A 23,690-nucleotide genomic window follows, 5' to 3' on the forward strand; every position below is an offset into this window, starting at 1 on the left:
GAGGTTGATCATTTCAAATACATTGGCTCTATTATCACTGCAATAGGTCAAGGAGAGGAGAATATCGACAAATGCATCAACAGTGTCTCGTTTTCTAGCATTTTTCAACACAGCTTTGGTTCAAACCTGAAATCAAACTCGGTACTAAAATCAGCATACATCAAGCTCTCATCTGCACCTTTCTATTGTACAGCTGTGAAATTTGGCCAATAAATGCAGATGACCTACGAAAGCTTGAGGCATTTGATCACTGCTCTTTACATCGCATCTTTCATGTTCATTAGCAGCAGCTTATCACAAATGCCATTGTATGTTCTCACTGGACATATCCTCTATATAACAAGTTTTGCTTTCGAGACATCTTGGCTTGTTCGGTCACATTTTTCATCATCACCCAGATGATTTCATCCATAAAATCATTGAACAAGCCCTTCCTCAAGGTTAAAAAGATGATGTAGAGATCAGCTGAAAACCTGGTTCAGAACAGTGAAACATGATACTGATACTTAATCTTGCTTTTATGGGGTTCACCGCTGGAACTGTGATTGGCTAACAGGGTTCGTACAGATTTTATACATCCATTTTTAAGGACTTTTCAAGGCTTTTCAAAGTTTTTCAAGGTTTTCTTCAGACAAAATTCAAGTTTTCAAAACAAAATTTGGAATTTGTTTTACAATCCACAGCGATTCGAAAAAGTGGTAAAAAATCAAATACACAACAAATAAATGTTATCACAGCCAAAGTTACTTATCAACCTACCTGCATCATTTTTTGGTGTTTTTAAGTAGTTTTAAATGCTTTTGATTTCATCTCAAATATTAACTCTCTTTAAGGCTTTTAAGTTTTCAACCAAGATGGCTGCCGTCTTGTCTATTTTTTTACAAGTCTCTTTTTTGGAGAGGGAGGGGGGGGGAGATTTGTTATAGGAGAGTCCTGTTGTCCGCACAAGGAAAGTTTTTAGGAAAGTCACTATTGCTCCCCCCTTGTGCCCCCTCAAAATATATTATAAATGAAAGCAAAAATTGAATCACGCGTCCCCACACACACACTAAAAAAAGTGAGAAAAGAAATTGTGATAATTGAAAACTAAGCCGGTTATGTCCCTTTATCACAAAACTACTCAAGGTAGTTTTATAATAAAGGGATGTAACTCTTGTATCCACAGTACTACTGTGCAATTTCAGAACAATGTATTTCAATTTTATTTTCAATATTTAAAAAATATTTTACTGGTATTTTTATTAATACTTAAAAAATAATTTCATAGTATTTACTTTGATTTGATTTTTTAATATTTTGACATATTTTTACTGGATATAAAGAATGCAGTTTTCAAGAACTTTCAAGACATTTTTAGGAAATTTTCCATATTTTCAAAGGTTTTTCAAGGTAATAATAGAAATAAGGTCTTTTTAAGGCAAAAGTCCAAATTCAAGGACTTTTGAAATTAATACAAACTCTGTATCTGCTTCCGTGGTGGACCATCATGCCTTGTCAGCATTCATCCGGAATGCAGCAAATTTTCTGGATGGAGCCACTGCAATCTGGTTTATTGGATATTCACTTGTGAACCTCCAGTGTTTTCATCTGGATTTCATATGCAACCATCTTGAAATTCAGTCTTGGTACAATATTACATCACACTAATAAGCCATTTAAAACATTTAATGGGGGGGGGGGCACTTTTTGACCCCACTAAATTGCCCTTGTCATTTCATTTTTCTCTCTCTGATAAGTAGTTGGTTCAATGGATAGTGAAATCTCTGTTTCTTTCACTTTTTTCCCATTGAGCAAAGTGTTCATCATAATCAGAGTGAAGATAATCACAACAGGAGTTTTCTTTTTTTTTTTTTTTTCGTTTCGTTCTGTTATAAAATAACAATTAAGAATAAAAAAAAAACTCAAATAACATTGTTGATAGGTGGCTCACGTTCTGTGTCACTTAATTCTTTTTAAAATTACACATCATGTAAGCTTTAAATATCCCATTTCTTGAGAAAGAGTAAACAAATGTAGAGCTTCAAAAAAAGAAAACCAAGCCCAGCCGCCACTGACGAAAGAGGAAGATTTTTCCTTCTTTTTCACCATATTTCATCTCAGATTTCCTGTCTATGATGTCATATCCTGACATATAACTAACTGTAATTTTTAACTTCTAATGAAAAGTTTACATAAGATCACAAAAGTTAAACAACATTGCGACTGACCAATACTAAATGGGTGACTATTTAGAAAGACTAGGTGCTGTATGTAACAAAATCTCTTTAAAACTAAGCTACAAACCATAAACAAAAAATATGGACGATCATTTACACTTGTACTTGATCAGAGTGGACCGGGAAGTAATGGCAATGAATGAAAAACTACACAAAGCTCCCAAACTGCGGCCTCACTTTCCTTTTTTTTTTTTTTTTTTTTTTTTTTTTTACATGGAGGTCACCACTTATCAACGCCCAGAAGCCACTCGGGGATACGGGTTATTGTGTGTACAGTAATCAATGGGATATTATTATAGTAATAGTTAGTATTGGAGATTTGATAAAGTGTCATTACTTGAGGGGGCGGTTCATCAGGAATTTGTTTGTGTTGGACTTGAAGACATACAAGTTGAAGTCGGGAGAGAAACAGGCAAGCGGCAGAGAGTTCCACAGGCGTGCAGTTCTAAGAAAGAAGCTTTGTTCATGGAATCTACATTCTGTCATACACAGATCTGATCATTAGTTATTAATTAAATGAGATAACAGTAGGAACCAATAATCCCCCTCTACAGCTATGTGCAAAATAGCAACTTGTGTTCAAATAATTGTATGCACTGTATTGTTTACGATAGGTAGTGTTTTGAGATTAAATAATCTAAAAAGGGTAGTTTTGGTTTGTTTGTTTTTTTTACGACATATCAACCCTTTTCAGATTATTTTATACCAAATCTAGTAATTTGGAAAAAAGATTTAATGCTTCAAGTTCTTTATATTTTCAAATATTTATTCATTATGTTTGGTTTGGATGTTTTGCAGGGGAATATTTTTGGTTTTGGTTTTGCAGAACATGATTGAGTTTTGCAAAGGGAAAGGAATGTTTGGTGCATTTTAGGCCAGGAAGTCAGTATCTTCAGACAGCCTGATCTGGTAGCATCATAAATAAAAAATTTTGCAGTAAGACAAACACTGAGTAAAATATAATCTCTTTTGCAGACATAATGAATGCAAGTGTTTCTGACAGACAAAATTTGGTTTATAAATTTACTATAATACGATTCGGTTCGTTCCATAATTCACCAACTTACCATTCTTTCTTACATTAGCACTTCCATTTTTATGTAAGAAATTGAAGAACTCTCGCGCCACAGTGTCTGCAAGCTTCTCGCACCACATTTTTGTAGGACAGAAAATCAGAACGCCATCCCCATTGGCGACCGTTTCCAGGCACAGGGGGACAACATGTTCGGTGTCGTTTTTGGCAGAATGCTGGATATCAATATCACGAAGGCTGTTCATATTACAGTCAAAGATCGTTCGGTTGATCTTAACGCGTTCATAAAGAGGTACCGGCCGGAAGTCAGTCTTATAAAGAGAAGCGCTGAGCCATTTTGCGATGACAGGCAAATTCGGCAAAGTGGCACTCATCCCGATTATCTGTATTGATGGTGACTTCACGTCTTCATTTGACCTGAAAGCATAAACAAAAATAGGAGCATTCATCAAATGTTTTTTTGTTGTTCACAAAATTTTCTATGCTTTATTTCAAGATACGAGAAGATTTTTGCTTTTGCAGGTAGAGATTCACGTCTTAATCAGTTCAAGATGGTGTTCTATAATACATGCACTAAGGAGAGTAGCACAGTAACAAAATGAAAAATAAAATATCAGATAGACCTTTAAGGCAGGATATAAACATAGAAGTCACAGAGTACAAAAGCAAAACGGTGAATAGATTTAAAGGCTACGTGACCACAACCAAATACAAATATACAAATTCAACAAATATACCCGGTGAACCAAATGCAAGAAAGATTCAAACAATTGCACTTAAAGGGATGGTCAGGATCCTAAAAAGATCTCTGAGTTGGAATATCTGAGTTAGCAGGATTCCCCATCTAAGTTTCAGGATGCCCCATCTCCAGCTTGAACAAATTACAGAAGAACCCCTGGATACAGTGGCCCTAGGATACGTTTTTTTTTCAGGTTACAATGTGGAATACAATGTTTTTCCTGCCCCTGGTTACGATATTTGCCTAGCCTTACGGTGTTATTTATAATGTTATTTGACATGTGTATTATATACCGTACTGTATTTTGTTACTAATTTTCAATGCTGTATCCCAGGGTTCTAGTATGGCATAATCTTGCTGGATCACCAAAGTTAAGCAACGTTGAACCTGGTCAGTACTAAATAGGTGACCATTTGGAACTTCCAGATGCTGTATGTGCTCTCCGCTTATCTCTGCATTGTTTCCAGTCGTCCTGGACTTTTCCTTGCCACTGAACTCAAAAAATAGTGCGTCACAATTACACACGCAGCTGCCCCTACAGGAGGGTATCGTTTGTCTTTCGAGACTGAACAAAGGCATCAATCCCGGGGTTCTAACCTAATAAGAAAATGGAAAAAAAAAAAAGTGGGAGAAAAAAATTAGAATTGGTTTCTTATTTCTAGGCCATCAGAGAGATTGTACATCAAAATACATGTTATCTTTGTTAGATAAGAGAACAACACATTTATGATAAAGTATACTGTCTGGCATTACCCGGTCGTAAATATGCTTAAAAATGAAAATTTTGAATTTATTATTATAGAGCCAATTCTCTATTGATTATTATATCGTACCCAATATATAGTAGTGATTTCACAAGTTTTAAAAAGAAATATGACTTGGGTGCCATCAGCCAGAACTGAAACCAAAACATTTAGTTCTCCAGTAATATTCACTACCATATGACATAACGACAGATGGATATCAAAACTTTAAAAATCAATGCAGTTTAAGAGATAAATGTATATTTGCACATGTGTAGTAGGGTACTTTATGTCAACTTACACTTGTCAAGTTGCAATTTTTCAATTTTGATCTCCTAGCAGCTATTTTTACTAGCTAAAAACCATATCAAATTTGTTCCACATGTCTGAATACCCTATATATCAAGTTTCAAATCTGCTGACCAAAAATTGACATAGTGGTTTGGTAGAGACTGTTCTGTACACAAAGAGACAAAATCAAACACACACACACACACACACACACACACACATGTATATATACTTGTTTGTAATATTCCGAATTTTACTGGGTTCGTATAATTCAGTATTTTCATACATAATTTTGTATAATTCAGTATTTTTATACATCAATGAATTTTAAGCCAAACAGAGATGACTTAAATTGTAAGCTACAAAATTATCACATTTCATAATTGAGCATTCATATACCGTATTAACAAAAACCAAGACTTCAAAAAAAGAATTAATAGCAACAAAAAGTGTATTTCATTGTTAGTTACAATTGTTTCAAGGCCATTCGGGCAAATTCAAATATTATGGCATTTGAAAATTTTCACATAAATAGCCTTTCTTCAGACTTATTGAATAAAAAGCACTTTAACAATAGAACATTATGTAAAGATATTTCCCTTAAAGGAAATAAAGCATGCAAAAACATTTATCCTGGACGCATCTAAATAAAATAAGCTCCTGACAAAGATGCGTCCGGGATAAATGTTTTCGCATGCTTTATTTTCCTTCAAGTTAATACAGTATATATATATTGCAGAGTCACAGGTGACTTTGTGACTAGGTTTGAATCTTTTGATTGGCAGTAATTATCATTACTTATTTTAATGATTGTGTAAACATGAAATACAAGTGCCTGTAAATAAAAATGATACTTATGAAAATATTATGGTAAGGTGACAGGGGAGACAACCAAGAAAAAAAAAAACCCTAAGCAAAATTCATCCCAAAGCAGCAAAACTAAAGGACACTACATATACAAATGTAGGCAAATCTGGGCATATTTTATTTGTTTAAAAATATAGTTTTGTTTTTTACCAATTGTCGCAAAATTTTAACGACAGAATAGCATGATAAGCTTCAAAAAGTCTGCAAATTTTCATGTAGTTTCGTCTCATAAGATATGAGCATTTCAATATTCAATTTGGCTATGAGTATATATATATATATATATATATATATATACCACCTTTTTTGGCAATTTTATAAGTTCCAAATCTCGGCGACTATTGATCAGAATTTAGCAAATGAAGGCTCGTTGGAAAGGTAATAATCTGAATTGTGTAATGGACTATGTGACATTAGCACATTAAGGGGAACATGCATCATCAAAAGCCTATTTTTGGCACCTTTTTTTTACAGCCATAAAATGTTTCAATCATAGTCATTTGTTTCCCTAGTTTTGCATATGAATTACAAAATATCTCATATTTCCCTTAAACCTCTAGCCTTGATGGAGGGGAGACTAAAACTTGTTGCTATGGTTTCCAAATGATCTGAAATAACAACAAGGGAAGACTTTATTCCAAATATTCTCTCTCCTCGTTTGGAAATAGGTACGATCAGCCTTTGAGATTTGAAAAAAAATCACTCGACCGTCGGTCGAGTGTGAGGGAAAATTTACTCGCCCCAAAATATTTTTACTCGTCCAACTTTATGTCTTTGTTTCAGTCAATAATAGTAAATAATTTTACAGCAATTCAAGAAATTACCGTGTGTATAATCTAACAAGAAAATATTTGTTTAACTCTTGTAAAGCAACTATTTTATTACTACAAACATTTCAGTAAATATTCAACAAAACGTTAAAATACAACACCAGTTTCTTTATATAGCATCATTCATATTATTGTTCCATAGAAATAAGTATCATTTCTTCGGATGCTTGACGGAACGATGCGTTTTTTTTTTTTTCTTTCAAATGTTCGTCTTCACTTTTGTAAGCATGAAGTGTATGTAATTGTAGCGTCAAAGAATTTTTTTTCCAAATGAATTTCCAAATCAGAGAGCTAAATGAAGGCGACATTTTGACTACATGCCGAATTGGTAAATTTGACGTCTTGTTGACCTTTAGCGTGACCATTTTTTTTTTCAATGTGATATTACAATGGTCTCACAACTAGAGATGAAAGAATTTACAAACGATGAGACATAGGTCATTCTAAGTCACCACATATTTGAGGGTCGTAAAATAAATGAGATTTTCCAGTTTCTTTATTCAAAGAAATTTTATCAACTGGCGGGCGAGTGATTTATGACATTTAGTCACCCCAAGAAATTTTCAATCCACTGTGGTGACCGGTTGTGTAAAGTCTCAAAGGCTGGGTATGATTATGAATATTTCCAGTATCAAATAATCTTTATACACTGAAATTTACTTCATTTATGAAAACCAAAGAGGGGAGATATAACATATGAGAAATATTTGGGATAAAGTCTCCCCTTGCTGTTATTTCAGATCATTTGAAACCATAGCAACAAGTTTTAGTCTCCTCTCTATGAAGGCCAGAGGTTTGGGGGAAATATATATATACGACATCCATGTATACTTTACATAAGGACAGATGGATATATATGTGTTCTTTCTTAAAACAAATACATATTTATAATGTATATATTCAATAAGGCTATCTTAAAATTGCAATGGTTTTTTAAGCTCAATGAAAATATAGATTTACACTTTCAGAGCATATGTAATTTTATTAAACCTTTCAAAATCCCAGGAATATACACTTGAATGAAAAAAAAAAATGACTTCTTAAAATAAAAAAAAAAAGTATTCAACATTACAAGTATTAACAAATGCATAATGTTACGAAAATACCCAGTTGAATACAGTTTTCAAGAACGTTATAAGTAAAAGAATGGGCCTATTCCACTCATGGTCTCCAAAATAAACTTCTTTCTTTCTTCCGCATATTGGTATGTTTTTAATGTTTTATTTATAGCAAGTGAATGTTTATACTGTTTTTAGTGGATTTCAGATTTTGTTTTTTAAACATTTCCAATTTGTTTTAAAATTGCCTTTCCTTTTTGAATCAAGGAAAAAAAAATGTACATTTTATTCTTTGATGAACTAATGAAAAATCTCTGATGATTTGTTTGATTTATGCCATTCAATGAAACATGCGTAAGACACACTAATTTAAACAATATAAATGTAAATTAAGCATATATTCCTGTGATTTGGAAATGTTTAATAGACTTATATATATATATATATATATATATATATATATATATATATATATGTATATATACTAGCCTGGGTGCATTCCCGGGTGTTTGGAGTAGTGTGTTGAGCAAAAAAAAAAAAAAAATTGGTAGTGGGCAGGCAAGCTCGAACCCATAACGCGAAGGAGGAAAGAACGTAAAAAGAAAAACGTGACGTCTTTACTGTTGCATCCATCGCCAAACCGGAAGTGACAAAGGTTTAAATTAAGGCTAGTCAATCAAAAAGAGGGAATGACTTTTGAAAATATGGGCGAAAAAAGCGACCCCTCTTTGTAGAAAAGTGCCTAGTTGAGGATAAAGGAATTAATGTTTTTAGCCAATTTTTCGATATTTGTTGTCCAAAGGGTCGAGCTTCAAAAGGACACTGATCTTGTGAAAATCTGTCGCCTATGTCGAAAGTTTTAGGCTGACATACATACATACATACCGGGTGTTTGTTTTAAAAAAAAAAACGAAGCCTTGACACGCAGTTGGAAAATAATAAAGTGTGAAAAAAAAAACAAAATGTGCGACGTTTAACGGCAGGTGCCCATTTTTGACGAGTTAATGATGTCAACTTTGAGTGCAGAACAGTGTTTTATTTACCGCGAGTCTGTTCACTTCTTTTTTATACGAAAAAGCTTAATGCATATGCGGCGATCGAAAATTGTTGAATATTTATCTTTTGAAAGTCAGGCAAATTAAATAGACAGGCAACCCCGGTTGTTAACTCGTAGATATTATCATTTAGGTGCAATATAAAAAGTTGTGAGGCGACCAATCGGTTCTCAGAAAAAAGCCTTTTTTGGACATACACGAAAACGCACGCACACAAACATTTTCGCTTTTATATTTATAGACTAGCGAGGGGTACCTGGCGTTGTCTGGGTGTTTGGAGGTGTGGGGGGGGGGTTTAAAACAAAAAGTAAGTATGAGGATCGAACCCGAACCCGAACCGTTGAGGAAAAGTTGTAAATTAAAGTGTGAAAAAAAAAAACATGCGTTGTTAACGATTGGCCCACCACGAGATGCTAACAGAAACATGTTTGAATTTATTTAATTACTTGGATTTAGCAGGTGCCCATTTTAATGAGTTAATGAGGTCAAGTTTTACTGCGGGATAGTATTCATTTACTGCTGAATGCTCCCCCCCCCAAGATTTTATAGGAAAAAGACTAACCCACATGCGGCAAGCAACAAATATTGAATATTTATCTTCCCAAAATTGAGCAAATTAAATAGACAGGCGAGCTTCGTTGTTAACCGAGATATTACGATTTATATGTGATATAAAAAGTTTTAAAAAGTTGTGAAGCGTGCGACCGCTTCTCTGAAAAAATCCTTTTGTTGACATACAGTAAAAGCGAACACACATACCTACATACAAACATTTTCGCTTTTATATATATAGATGAAAATCAGTAAAAAAAAAAAAAAAAAAAGCATTAGAATACAGTGCTTTGTTCATTGATCTCAATCCAATCAAGAAAAAAGTAAATCACAAATTTCAAATGCAATGCAAATTTTATATATTAGAAGTTTTAGATGGGTGCAGGGGTTGGGGCATATATGTCCCCAAAAAAAACTTTTTAAATAATTCAAAGAAACTGAAACTTGGAAACATTTATTAATGGATGTCTAATCCATATTCTTAAAATTTCCCAAATATCAAAATTATCTGAATTTTCACAAAGAACTTCCATCCCCTTTTTACACCCTTTGCATAAAGTTAAATTAAACTAAACCCACCTAGCAGCTGTATTCCAAAATTCATAAAGAGTGGCTAATTAGTTTAGGAGTGAATCCTGTACGTGCAATTGTATAAGCATACTTAACTTTATAAAGCTATATGATTTTAAAAGTTCACAATGACTCAAGATAAAAATTATGTTTTAAAAACCAATGAAATATGTTTTAGAGTGCTCAATATTATAAATTAAAAAAATATATATGTAATGGAACTGATGTAAATCTAAATGTTACAATGCACCCACAAATTCCAATATTACACTAGATTTTATGTTCTTAAGGGATTGAAACCCAGTATTTCAAATCTGTGTGGATGTAACTAAGTATTATATATATACTAGTGTAAAACCTCTGTCAAAAATGGCAAAAAATAAATATGCTTCACCAATTTTAACACTAACATTCATATAAAAATCATACAATCATCTTTAATTTTTCATATATAACTTATTATCATTTTTGATTACCTAACCCCCCCCCCCAATGTTTTAAAGTGGACTTCTTTCCCAATTCATTTAAGGCGGTACAAGGTGCCTGACTTGCTATTTGCTTTCTTGTTTCCTCTCTACATTTGAAATAGTTTCATCCAGTAGCTTGAAAAAGGCATGTTTTAGTTTTAATCACTAACTTTTGTGGCAGGACCAGATTTATATTAATTTCAATAAAAATACACATTGGTCTTCATTATAGAGTGGAGGATTATTCTATAGACAAAGTAAAATTGTTCTCAGGATCAAATGGTCAAAATCTTTTACCAGGTTGGATGCTGCATGTGGGCTGTAGGTTGCCAACCCTTGGTTAATAAATTTAAAAACATCATTAGATCAGATGACCAGGCCTTTGTGTGCTTTAAACTAACTTTACAACATAGTGTTAGCTACCTATATTTTCTTTATCACTCTCCCTCAACCCAGGACTGTATTCTAATCAATCATATCTCTGACAGCATAGATGTAGCACTCTCCCTTGACATTCACGCCCAAATATATGTATCTGGTGACTTTAATGCCCACTACAATAATTAGCTTGGCTTCTCTAACTACACAGACACAGCTGGTATCATCATCCAGAACTTTTTTATACCCCATTCTTTGACACAGACAGTAACATTCCCAACCTGTCTTCCAGATTGTCAGGACTAACAAGCCTCACTTCTGGATCTATTTTTGACAACATTTCCTGAGGATTGCTCAATGCCCATTGCTCACTCTGGAATGCTGATCATGCTGTGATAATGATAGACATCACTCTAAACTCTCGACCCCAAGGTACTACAATAAGGCTGACTGGGATGCCATTAGAGATCACATCAGAGATGCCCCATGGGTAAATATCTTTTCTCTTCCTGCGGATCAGTGCGCAAATGAGACCACTGAATAGTTCAAAAATGCAATAGAAGCATATGTTCCCACATAGAAGTTCTATATTAACCCGCCTCTCCCCAATGGTTTACTTCTGCTTTCACAGCTGCCATTGTTTAGAGGCAACATGCATACCGCAGATTTATCCGGCATAAGTCCTGTTCAAACAGACAAAAATAGATAGAAGCCAGAAGTAACTGTAAGAAAGAAATAGCGACGCTAAGAGAGAATTTACAGAAATGACCAAAAAACACAACGAAGCACAGAAATTAGGAACCCATGACTTCTGTAAAATCTACAATAGTGTAGTAAATAATAGGCAATCAAAAATTTCCCTACTATCCAACAATCATGAAGTTGTTTGCTCAGCAACCGGGAAGGCTAACATGCTTGCCAGTCGGTTTGCTTCCAACTCCACATTGGACCCTGCTAACCACCCCATCCATGACTTTCCTTTGCAGACGGACGCCACACTAGACGATCTGAAAATCATCTCTTCTCAGGTGCATGCTATCATAAAAAATCTTGACACTTCAAAAGCATGTGGACTTGATCTCATCCCGGCTGTGCTATTAAAAAAGTGCATGGCCAAAGTAGCTCCAGTTCTCTCCAAACTTTACAACAAATAATGAATCTTGGTTTCTAGACTGCTGGAAAACTGCTTCTGTGGTACCAGTTTTCAAGAATTCTGGTGAAAGAACTGACCCATTAAATTATCGACCCATTAGTCTCCCACTTTTCGCCAAAATATTTGAGTCTATAATTAATCAAGTTCTAGTCCACAATCTTACAGTTACTAAGCTTCTGTCCGATTATCAATATGGATTTAGGCAAGCCCATTCTATTGCAGATATTTTAACTAATCTTTGAACATATATACTATGCACTGGTAAAGGCAGGAGATGGGAGGACAGTAGCATTAGATATATCTAAGGCTTTTGACCGGGTATGGCACAATGGTCTTCTCATGAAAATCAAATCCTATGGTATTACTGGACGAATACTCAACATAATTAGAATGCACGTTGTCCTTAATAGTCGTACATCTAAACAATATGATATAAATGTGGGTGTACCTCAGGGGTTGATCCTTGGACTTTTATTACCCCTGATATTCATAAATAACCTCCCTGATAAAATAGTCTCTGAGATGCTGACAACACCATGTTCTATAACAGGCATGAAGGTAAAACGAATGAACACATATCCAAGGCAATGGTGGAAACCCTAAAGGCTGTAATACAATGAAGTCAAAAATGGATGGTAATGTTCAATGTTGCCAAGACTAAGCTTGTTTCCTTTAATAATTACAAGAAAACTTCTCAACCACCAATAGCAATGGTTAAAGATACATTACCTGAAAGTACTTTGCTTTAAACTCCTCGGCTGAATGTTCACAGGGAACATGAACTGGAAGATATGCCAAGGCTGCTGCAAAGAAGGTGGGCTCTCTCTACTGTGCAAGAAAATTACTTACATCTGAAAGCATCCTGTACCTCTACAAGGCCACCATTCACTCATGTATGGAGTAATGTTGTCACATTTGGACTGGTGCATCTGCTAATAGTCTCTAACTCCCGGACAGAGTTCAAAAGAGAGTCGCCAACCTGATAGGTCGTGAACTGTCATCTATCCTATCAACAAAATTTTGCAACCCTCTACCTGTTTACAAGTATTTTAATGATGGATACTCTGACACACTACAAACCATTGTACCCCCTTGACATAAATAAACCCGACAAGCAGCAAAGTCCCACCCCCCTACACAGTAGAGATCCCTAGATGTAAGAAGGCCTTCTACTCTAATAGTTTCTTCCCCAGAACTGCTAGACTTATTTTCACATTTTGGTCGATGTAACCTCCGATTTTCTTCAGATGTATCTTATCAAACTCAGTAGTGTATAAAATACTTGCTAAAATTTAGTTGTAAGTTTTCTGGAAGTTAATGGTTCAATCCTCAGTGTGGGCAATAGTCAAAATATAACTGCAAATTACCTAGGACTTCTACCCAATCATGGCTGATAGAACAAGAGCATGCTCACTCTGTGGATTAAATAAAGGGCTTGTTCCGAAGTTCAACAAGATAGACCTGATGAATGTCAGAGGTTACATTAACTGAAACATTGTGCAAATAACACTCAAGATGAGAACAAGGTAATCCAAATAATATAAATTATCAATTCTCATCTCAAAAATTTAAAAACACAAATAATGATCCACTTGTTAGAGGCAATTATGACTGAAAAGAATTAAAAAACAAATTACCTACAATTTCTTGCTATGTGGCATTTTAATACAAATAATACTTTTGTGAGCAGCAATTCCAGCAAATAGCCTCTGCTTGAGTCTCCAACCATATGGAGTTCATCAACTACAATGATACCTGCAAAATGGATAAAAAATAAATAAATCGAATGTAACTTCGTACGGATTGACAATCAGATTATGGTGTAGATGTACAAGAGCTTATCTTAGCGTAGACTGTAAGACATATTTTTTTTGTGACAACACAAGCACCAAATGAAAGGAAAACAAAATCATTTTTAGGTACTTGTCTAGTTTAATCAAGACATAAAAAAATGAAAATATTGAAATAAAATTATATTGTACGTACCTGTTATGGAATTAAGTTCCCATAAAAAAAAAGGTTCACTTAATTTGATCAAGTATTTTTTTTTTACAGAGGAAAATTAAATTTTAATGAGGTTGATCATATCCCAACCATCTTGCCTATTTCACTGAGGAAGCGGAGGGGGCACCAAGGGAGATAACTTCATCACTGCTTAAAATTTGTCAAAATTTGATGAGATTATTTTGAAACATGACCAAAAAAAAATACCTAGATAAATATTTTAATTATTTTCACTTATTTTGCAGAGTTTCTCTGTCTTTTTTTAAATCGCTTTTTCATTTTGTCCTTTGTTAATTCCTTTTTCGTTTAACGACACCCCCTCCTCGTCCGTGAAATAGACAAGATGATGATTGATTTCATTAAAATTTGATTTTCCTCTGTAAAAAAAAAAAAAAAAAAAACTACCTGCTCAAATAAGGTGAAATTTTTTTTATGGGAACTTAATTAAGGTGAAATTTTTTTTATGGGAACTTAATTCCATAACGAGTAAAAAAATTATATTGTATATATAATTTTTTTTTCAATATCTTCACTTGATTTTCAATATCTTCAATCATGAATATCTTCACTTCAATATCTTCATTTGATTTTCAATATCTTCACTTGATTAAACTAAACAAGCACCCATTTTTATTAATAATAACAAAAGGTATTTATTTATGCTATCTACACCATTAGATGAAGGTTACCGAAAGTTAAGACAGTGTTGAAGTGAACAAAGGAATTAAGTTTGGGGGATGCCACTTTTCTTTGAGGAACATAGCTTCAATGCAATGGCTTTATTCAGATTTTGTGGCAGAAGCAGAAGAAAGGTAAGGGAATGTCCTTCTTTGTTGTTCCCGAAAAACGTGCTGTCTGCAAGTCGTAAAATTGTTTTCAATTTTTTTATACTGCTAATTTTATGCATATTTTGAACCTCCATATTTGTGGAAGACAGAGAAACAAATAAGATAATTTCAGACTTCTTCATCATCAGCAGAAGAATGGTGACATAAAGTTCAAAAAGGATTTGAATAATTCAGGATTTGACTACGAGTTGACATTAGAGAGAAAAATGCATGATCAATGATTTGACGAGATCAAAATGGTATGACATCAACAGTGACGTAGATATCATACCATCTCACTTTTTCTTCTTTTTCTCTAAGTGTCTCACACTGAACGGTGATGATTAAATCCAGTTTTAAGCTGTGGCGAAAGTAATGCACGACATAACTTACACAAGCGACGGCGCCTCTGTCTATCCTGTCGGGTGATGGAATCAAAGAAGAAAAGAGAAAGGAAAAACTTTTACCTATAAACGGTTTATTAATATACATCTGGCATTAATTTGCGTATGAGGATAGTGACAGCTGTGAAAAGCATGAACGGTAAAGCACAGATGAGTTTTTGACAGCCGAGAGAGACAGAGAGAGAATGGATGGTGAAGATTACAGTTGAAGTCAGGAGTTGGCAAGAAGGAGTTCAAACAAATATTTATTATTTTAATTTTAAATTGAAATACGTATGAAATACATTTGAAAGCCAAATTACAACACAATATTATGAAAATAAACAAGTATTTACTTGTTTAAAATTAATATATTTTGGAGTTTTACTCCTTCGTCAGAATTTTATATTTTATTTTTTCCTTGCCATGGTGTTAAATTGAAAAAAAAAAGTTAATGAAGTAAATACTTGTTCATTTCCATAATATTGTGTTGTAGTTTGGCTTTCAAACGTATTTTATACGTATTTCAATTTAAGATTCAAATTCAAACAACGCTTTTAACAAGGAAAACACTACCCGACTATTATTTTTTTTATTTTAATTTTATTTTAACTCAAAGACTTACTCATCCAGTTGTACTCTTAAGATTATTAAAACCCTAGATCAGACAAGTAGTTACAGGTAGGCCACATATGTGGCAGCAAAACTGAGTCCATTGCCATAACAGCTAAAAGACCCAGGCCTGGCTATCAGAGAATTTTGTTGACTCCACTTAACCTGATATCGAGCCTCCCAGTCCGCCTGACTGTACTCCTTGACTTTTCTATGTGAAGCACAGTGGAATCAGGTATCAACAGATTCAGCTGTAATTAAGATGAAAACTAATATCACTAGACTCTTTGGGAGTCTAAGTTGAGACAGTGACAAAGACTTGTGACTGGTTCAAAGACGCTTCATGGTTGTCACTAAAGTTAAAAGCAGATTCATCAAGTGATATCATGAAGACAAACTGACTCAAGTTTGATGAATAAATCTAAAAAATTGAAACGTTTTTCTACACATTTTTTACATATTTGAATTATTCAGATGAGGATTGATAATTTCTATTATTTTGATGGCTTTGTAAAGATATAGGATACTGGCAGATACAAGAAGTTTTCTAGCTGCATAGAGGGAGCTTATTTTCTTTGCAGCAACATTGGCAACACCTTATATGTACTGGAGTATTTAGATTATTCAGACTAATATTCCCATCTTGTGTGTTATTTTCGCAATGTTTCAGTCGATGTGACCTCCAACCTTCTTCAGGTGTCTCTTGTTGAACTCTAACTTGAGTACATCGGTACAATATTTTGAACAGAATCCTTTCTTTAATTAAGGATCCAAAGATTCATACACGGATTCTCAGCAAGGATCTGTGGCATAAGGGATAAAGTACTAGGTACAATTCAGTTGTAAGTGACATTCCATTTGAAGTTAGAGGTTAAAGTTTTGTTGCGGGCAATATCCAAAATACATTTGCAAATTACTTAAAACTTCTACCTTTATGTGCGTCTGCAGAGTCAAAGAGATGAGTGCAAGTGAGTCTGTACTTGTCCATTGTCATCTAAATTGTGGAGTAAATTGTCAAGATTAGTGGTACACTATGGTCGAAGTTAGTCGCACACGGTTTACAAGTGAGTCTGCTGAGCCAAGTAGAAGCAGGTCTGTACTGGTGTGATAGCGCGTCATTCAAAGTGATTGGATACTCTGCACCTTGAGTGAATCATCGAACGTCCAGTTGTTGAATTTTTCAGAGGGTGTATTGCAGCTTAACTCATCTTGAATTGGTGCAATTTCTTCTATAGTGGTTGTTAGTGAGTATCCAGGAATTTTAAGGTGCTTGATGAATGTCCATGAGGTTGTCGCATCTGTTGTTGGAGAGAGTTGGTAGACTTTGAAGGATGTTGTTGAGACTTGCTGAGCTTGACATTTTACATTCAGTATAAAATCAATAGTTTGGTGTTCGTTCTGGGTTGAGTTTATTAAGATGTTCAATAATCGAACTTTGATGGAATATCATCTTCGCTAGCTGGATCCTGCGTCCACGGATAACATCTGCCTTTTCTATTATCTTCCCTGCTAGCCACCTGCCTGTGTCTAGAGATCACATCAGGATTACCACTTGTTGCAGAGAGTCAAAAGGTGAAAGTGCCAATTGACCATACAACTACGAAAGTAGATACAAGGCAAAGAGGTAACAGCAATAGCAAAAAGATAACAAACACAGATGATCAGTTAAAGACGATATCATGTTTTACTGACCAAAAGAAAACAGTAAATCGTATGACAATGGGATCATGAAATAGGATCATTTGGAGTGAGTATGGACATCTCACAGGGTGGAAATCTGTGCATCCATTAACTAGCATGATGTGCTTCAAGTTGGTCCACGTCATGTAGATGGGATCTGATGCTGGAAATTGGCAGCTAGATGTCAACTGGTGCTGGAAGTGGTGGCTGGATATCAGTGGGCACTGGAACAGGTAGCTGGATGTCAATTGGCACTGGAACAGGTAAGTGGACATCAACGGGCACTGGAATAGGTAGCTGGATGTTGATGGATACTAGAACAGATAGCTAGCAGCGCTGGACACTGCAGGAATGCAGCAAGTGAATTGCAAGAGTGCTGGAGTCACTAAAAACTGCAGGAATGAGCTGGAGGCTGCCGAAGTTGCTGGAAGTTACAGGAGTGAGCTGGGGTCGCAAGAATTGGAGTGGCAGGTTGTGAGGAGAGTCCCATGAGGCAAGGAGTAGTAGAAAGTGGAGTGTGTATTACATTCAGATAGTTTTTGAGGCATCTTTAAAAAGACTGTTTGAATTGCATTAATAGTTTTATAGATAGTCTTGAAAAGGGGTTGTTTGGATGCTGCTACCCTTGGTTCCTACAGCTACTGGGTTTGCCAACTTGATGTTGTCAAGTTGGGATTAGGAGTTTCTTAGCTCTCGGGCTAAACTGCTGCATTTATTGTGAAGTTGCTGGCTTCATGGAAAAGTGTTCATGTTACAGAAACTCGCTTATTAAGCAATAAATGACTATAATTCAATAATTCATTTCAGGCCTGATTTCTTATTGGCAAAAATGTCTGGGATGTTTATTGCCTGTATATATTAATCTTAGTAAAAAATAAAAGTCAGTTGTTTTTGTTAAGTTAGTGAAAAATGATGTTTTATGTATATTTTTTTTGTTGTTGAAAAAAAATTGTGGCTATTATTAGCATACATGATCATCGTGTGTATGTCTCTGCCAACCAGCATATTGATATTCGTTTTGTTCTAAGGTAAACCAAGAAGTGGTAACATGACACCATGACAATAGCATCTTTACATAGTGTCAAGAACCTCACCAACAATTTAATATAATTTAGGTATAAAAGTTATGTTTTCGCAAAGGAAGAAAATGAAGAATATATATATATATATATATATATATATATATATATGTATATATATACAGGCATCATACATGTAATATGGAAATAAATGAAACATTAAGAGAATAGAAGGGTCACCAGGTAGTAAGTGCTACTTAAACATAGAGTTTTGTAAATTAAAATTTGAGAAAAACAAAATTTTATAAAAAAAACATTTTTATACAAGAGATAAGAATATAAAAGTTAGGTTCACGTTAATAAATATTCATAGTGTAAACTTGTGTTTGGTAAAGAAAGTGCATTAAATAGCTACAAGACTTAGAAATGTGTATGTCAACATGTTCATAGTGTGAATATATGCGTATGTAAACAATATATGTATGTAAGTATTTGGCAGTGTGGAATTGTGTATGTGTGTGTGTTATTTTTGTTAATGTGTGTGAGTAGGTAGTAATTTTTTCTGTTCAACTGGCTCTTGCTAGGATGTAGGAATGTGTGCACAAGGTGAAAATGCTGGTATATACGTCATGGAGTCCTTTGCCATTGTGACTTGTCTCCCTTGGCCCAAAGACATAGGGGAGGGGCAGTTTTAGGTTCTTCCATAAAGCTGCAATTGGTGAAGTATCCACATCTATAGCTTTTGGCTGTTTGTTTTATAGGAGTTTCTAACTGTGTTGGTTTACTACTTTCATTTAAATGTGTTACTTTTGGAGGGGTTGGAACGATTTTTATTGGTTGAGAATACTTTGAGTTAACATATTCATGCAAAAACTTACTTGCTTTAAGAAGTGAACAGAGCGTATTGAAATGAACTAGAGAAAGAAAGAGGGTAACTAATTTGAGCCATTTGCTTTTTAGCATTCATCCAAATCACTTCATGATTAAGTCGCTGAACTTTCTTCTAAAACCATGATTACCAACTAATGTCAAACTTAATAAATTGCATATATAAATAGAATACTTGCCCAAGAATGAATAAAATTTTCTAAACAGAACAATTTTGCACCACTTTTATGTCCCATTGTGAAAATTTGTCTGTCATAAGTCAGGTACAAATAGGCAAAAAATTTATAGATGCTAGAAATCATTAGAGGAGTGAAATAGCAAGAGTCAGAAGAAGGTATGCTGAAAACGTGTAGAGTTGCAGAAGATAGGAACTCATGATTTTTGGAAAATTTATAATATGTAGTAAATAAAGGACAATCAGTAATTCCTCCAATATCCAACAACCAAGAGGTTGCTTGCACAGCAACCCAAAAGGCTGAACTGCTTGCCCAGTGATTCATCATCAACTTCACCTTAGACCCAACAAACAACTCTCTCACAATTTTCCCTATGCGAACTCAAGCCAAACTTGGTGATCTGAAAATCCCCCCTTTTCACATCTGCAACATTATAAACAACTTAGATACTTCCAAGACGTGTGGGCCTGATCTCATTCCTGCTATACTAATTAAGAAATGCTCAGCTGAGCTAGCCCCTGTACTTTAGGCAATACAGTTCTACTGCAGATATTTTATCGGTCATCTCTGACTGCATATACCATACACTGGAGAAGGCGGAGGAAGCCAGGGTTGTAGCCCTTTCACAAGGTCTCGCATGAAAGGCTCTTAATGAAAATTAAATCATACGATACTACTGGACGAATGCTAAATATAATTAGATTCTTCTTAGACAAGAGGAAAATCCATTTTTCCATGTATGTACATACATCCAAACAGCAAAATAGTAATGCAGGAATGCTTCAAGGGTTGATTCTTGGATCTCTTATTCCTGATATTCATAAAAGACCTTTCTGATAACATTGTGTTTGAGATGGGTATATTTGCTGATACAACACACTATAATAGGCATAAGGGAAAATTGGATGTACATGTATTTAAGGCAATCCTTAAAAAACGACCTCCAATTCATAGAAGAATAGATCCATAAATGGATGGTAAAATAATAGTCTAAGCTTCTTTCCTTTAACAATTACAAGAAGTCTTCTCAACCACCGATAGCCATCATTAATTACACCTTACCTGAGAGCTCTTCCTTCAAACTCCTCATTTACAAGCAACACGAACTGGAACAAATACATTGAGGACATTGCAAAGGCTGCTGCAAAGGAAGGTGGGTTCCCTCTACAGTGCTAGAAAATTCACACCTCAGTGTATTCTGTATTTCTACAGTCACTATTTGCCCATGCATGGAGTATTGTTGCCATATTTGGGCTGAGGCATCTACCACTAGTCTTTCCATCTTGGGCAGGCCCCCCAAAAAATTTTCAATCTAATAGGTCCTGCACTGTCAACTAAGCTGCAACTCCTGTCCCATTGCCACAATGTTGCATTCCTGAGCCGATTTTACAAGTATTTTAATGGAATGTGCTCTGATGAACTTATCACACTCGTGCCCCCCTTGAGGTATATACTCCTAACAAACCCATTTAACAGCTAAATACCACCCCTTCACTGTAGAGGTCCCTAAATACTGGAAAGCTTTCTACTCTAATAAGTTTTTCCCTACAAACTGCTAGACTTCAGAATTCCCTCCCTACTAACTGCTTCCTTGACCCTACTGACATGCAGAAGCTTAAATGCAATGTAAACCGACATCTTGCACATCTCCTCTAAACATAGTCCCAAATAGTAGCCCCCATATGTTCAAGTGGCAATATGCTTTGTTTGAGGTGAACATGATTAAAAAAAAAAAAACCTTATGTCTAGAATCTTTATTCTAATTTTGATAAAAATCCATTACATGATTTGGATTATAGCAATGTCTAAAATTTTAAACTTAAGGGGTCTTCATCTGAAATTCAAAGAATCTTGCTTAATTGGTGTCTAATGATAGCGAATAAAATTCAAAAATAAAATATTTGATTTTCAAATGGAAGGATATGGCCATATTATGTCCCCTAAAAGCCCTTTAAAATATATTTTTTTAAAAGATTAAATTTGAGAAATAGTTATTAATTGATGTCTAATTTCTATCGCTAAAATTTAATACAAGTCAGAAAGGACTTCCATTCACTTTTTATTCCCTTTGTATGAAACTAAAATAAACTAAATACAGCCCATATTACCTATACATACACCTAGCAGTTGTGTTCCAAAATTCATAATGATTGATTAGGAGTCCATTCAATACATACAAATATACCTAATTTTATAAAAATAGAGATAATATATCCCAACCAAACCTGATCCAACAGGTCACTGACATCTAGTAAATATTATAGATTTATCAGAAAATGACGAGAGAATGAAAAGTAAGTAGAATACTTTGCTCGAGTCAAATGCACTCAGTATTGAAATAGCGCAATGATTATTGCTTTCTCTGCATACACAAAAACAACTCATTAAAGTGTGTGTCTTTTTACTATTTTATTGACTCAATAAATCCTACCCGTTATATTCTGGGTTATGTCAGCAGTCAATAATATTGAATAAATCCTGATGGAAGAACAGTGTGAAAGAAAAAGAAAAAAAAGAAAAGAAAAAAGAAAAAGAAAACAAAAAGAAAATGAAAAGACAAAAAAAGGGAGAAAAAAAATGAAGAAAATAAAGAAAATCCTATTTGATCCCTACCTAATTGATCAAGTTCTTTCCCTTCTATCAATCGATTTACAAGGTTATTGCCTTTCTCAATTGTGCACACAGCCACGTCAACACTTTTAAAACCACCAACAGGGGACTGGCTACCAAGAAAGCCTCCAACATGAACACCAACTTCTTCAAAAAGAGACTGTAAAAAAAGAAAAAGAAAACATAAAAAAATAAACAATTTTATTGAACAATCAAGAAATAAACAAACTTATAGAGATTGTTGGTGACGAGAAGCTTGTATATTTATTATGTAGTGAGGTTGTGGTGTCTGTGTCCATCTACTGGCTTTACTTGATAAGAAGAAAAGGGTCACAAGGTTATTTAAAAAGACAAACTTTTCTACAATTTAAATCAATTTTATTCAACATTTAAACCAACACAAAACATGGTTTGAAGGTAGCATTAATATATAATATATATATTAATACTAATAATATTATATAATAATAATAATCGGAATGCTACAAATAATAAAATTCACCTTATATATAAAGTAAAGGAATTTTCCCCCATTTCATTGATGCTAATAGCTTTTTGAAGAAAAGGTACATAAGTAAATGTTTTGTCAATTGTATAAGGAAAATATTATTCTAAATTTTTTTAAATTGCACTCATGGTTGATTTTAATATTTAATCCTGATCAATATCTTTTATTAGTCAAAAAGTAAAAGAAGTTGGGGGAGCTTTAACTCATTAACTCAGAAGTCCTCCTAATGTTACCTCTAACACTGGGAACAAATTCAATGAAATTTTAGATCCACTGGTTGATCCGCATTTGCCTTTGAAAAGAGAGAAAGAAAGAGGAGAAATGTTGCATTTCAAACTACAATGTTAAGCAGATTATTTTATTCTTTTTTATTTTATTATTATCTACATAATTTAAAGAAAGGTTCTTATCCAGAATTTAACCTAATTAAAAAAATCAAAAATATTAGAAAAGGCTAGTTGTCAATAGTGGCTGGTGTTCAGACGTCAGAGAAGGACGAGCTGCTATCAAAACTAATGGAGGGGCAGAAGAGATTGGAAGCTCGCATGAATAAAATCAGAGAGGACATTGCGAGGCTTACCTTAAATGAGAAGCAAAGGTGTGATGGTGCATGCAGCCACTCCAGAGAATGGGGGCAGGATGGGACAATGTGCTGAAAGCACAAGAGATTTGGAGAAAAAGTAAATTTCTGTATCCCACCTTGTAGCTATAAGAGTCCGGGAAAAACCTAAACCAACAAAAGACGTCGGCATCAACTGCCACTGCATCTCACTGGAACCTTCCATTGACGTCGACATCTTGTCTTATAAACAACAGAAACTTGCAAAATCTCCTCTAGAACAATGCAAATTCATTGAATCTGGTGACAATTACCAACCCTACCAGCAACAAAATGTTGTGTGTGATACAAGCACAAATAAACTGCGTCATGCAAAGACATATTCAGTGGAGTGCATGATCTATCACATCCGGGAGCCAATGTATTGGTAAGGCTACTGGCTGACCAATATGTCTAGCCGTGGATAAAAGCA

At 34.5% G+C, this 23,690-nt stretch overlaps 1 protein-coding gene across 1 annotated transcript in view; it reads right to left on the reverse strand.

The window, feature by feature from the left end:
- LOC145239813 (DNA polymerase theta-like) overlaps nt 1–23,690 on the reverse strand; it is a 168,893-nt gene that overhangs the window by 98,811 nt on the left and 46,392 nt on the right. Inside the window, exons 7-9 of the mRNA XM_080103341.1 lie at nt 22,155–22,311; nt 13,590–13,707; nt 3,284–3,666 (exon numbers count right to left, since the gene is read on the reverse strand). Coding sequence (XP_079959467.1) covers nt 3,284–3,666; nt 13,590–13,707; nt 22,155–22,311 — 658 coding nt within the window. The remainder of the gene's footprint in view (nt 1–3,283; nt 3,667–13,589; nt 13,708–22,154; nt 22,312–23,690) is intronic.

Source organism: Euprymna scolopes, chromosome 19 (genome assembly GCF_053919585.1).
Source record: "Euprymna scolopes isolate OS-2025 chromosome 19, ASM5391958v1, whole genome shotgun sequence".
Classification (NCBI taxonomy): domain Eukaryota; kingdom Metazoa; phylum Mollusca; class Cephalopoda; order Sepiida; family Sepiolidae; genus Euprymna; species Euprymna scolopes.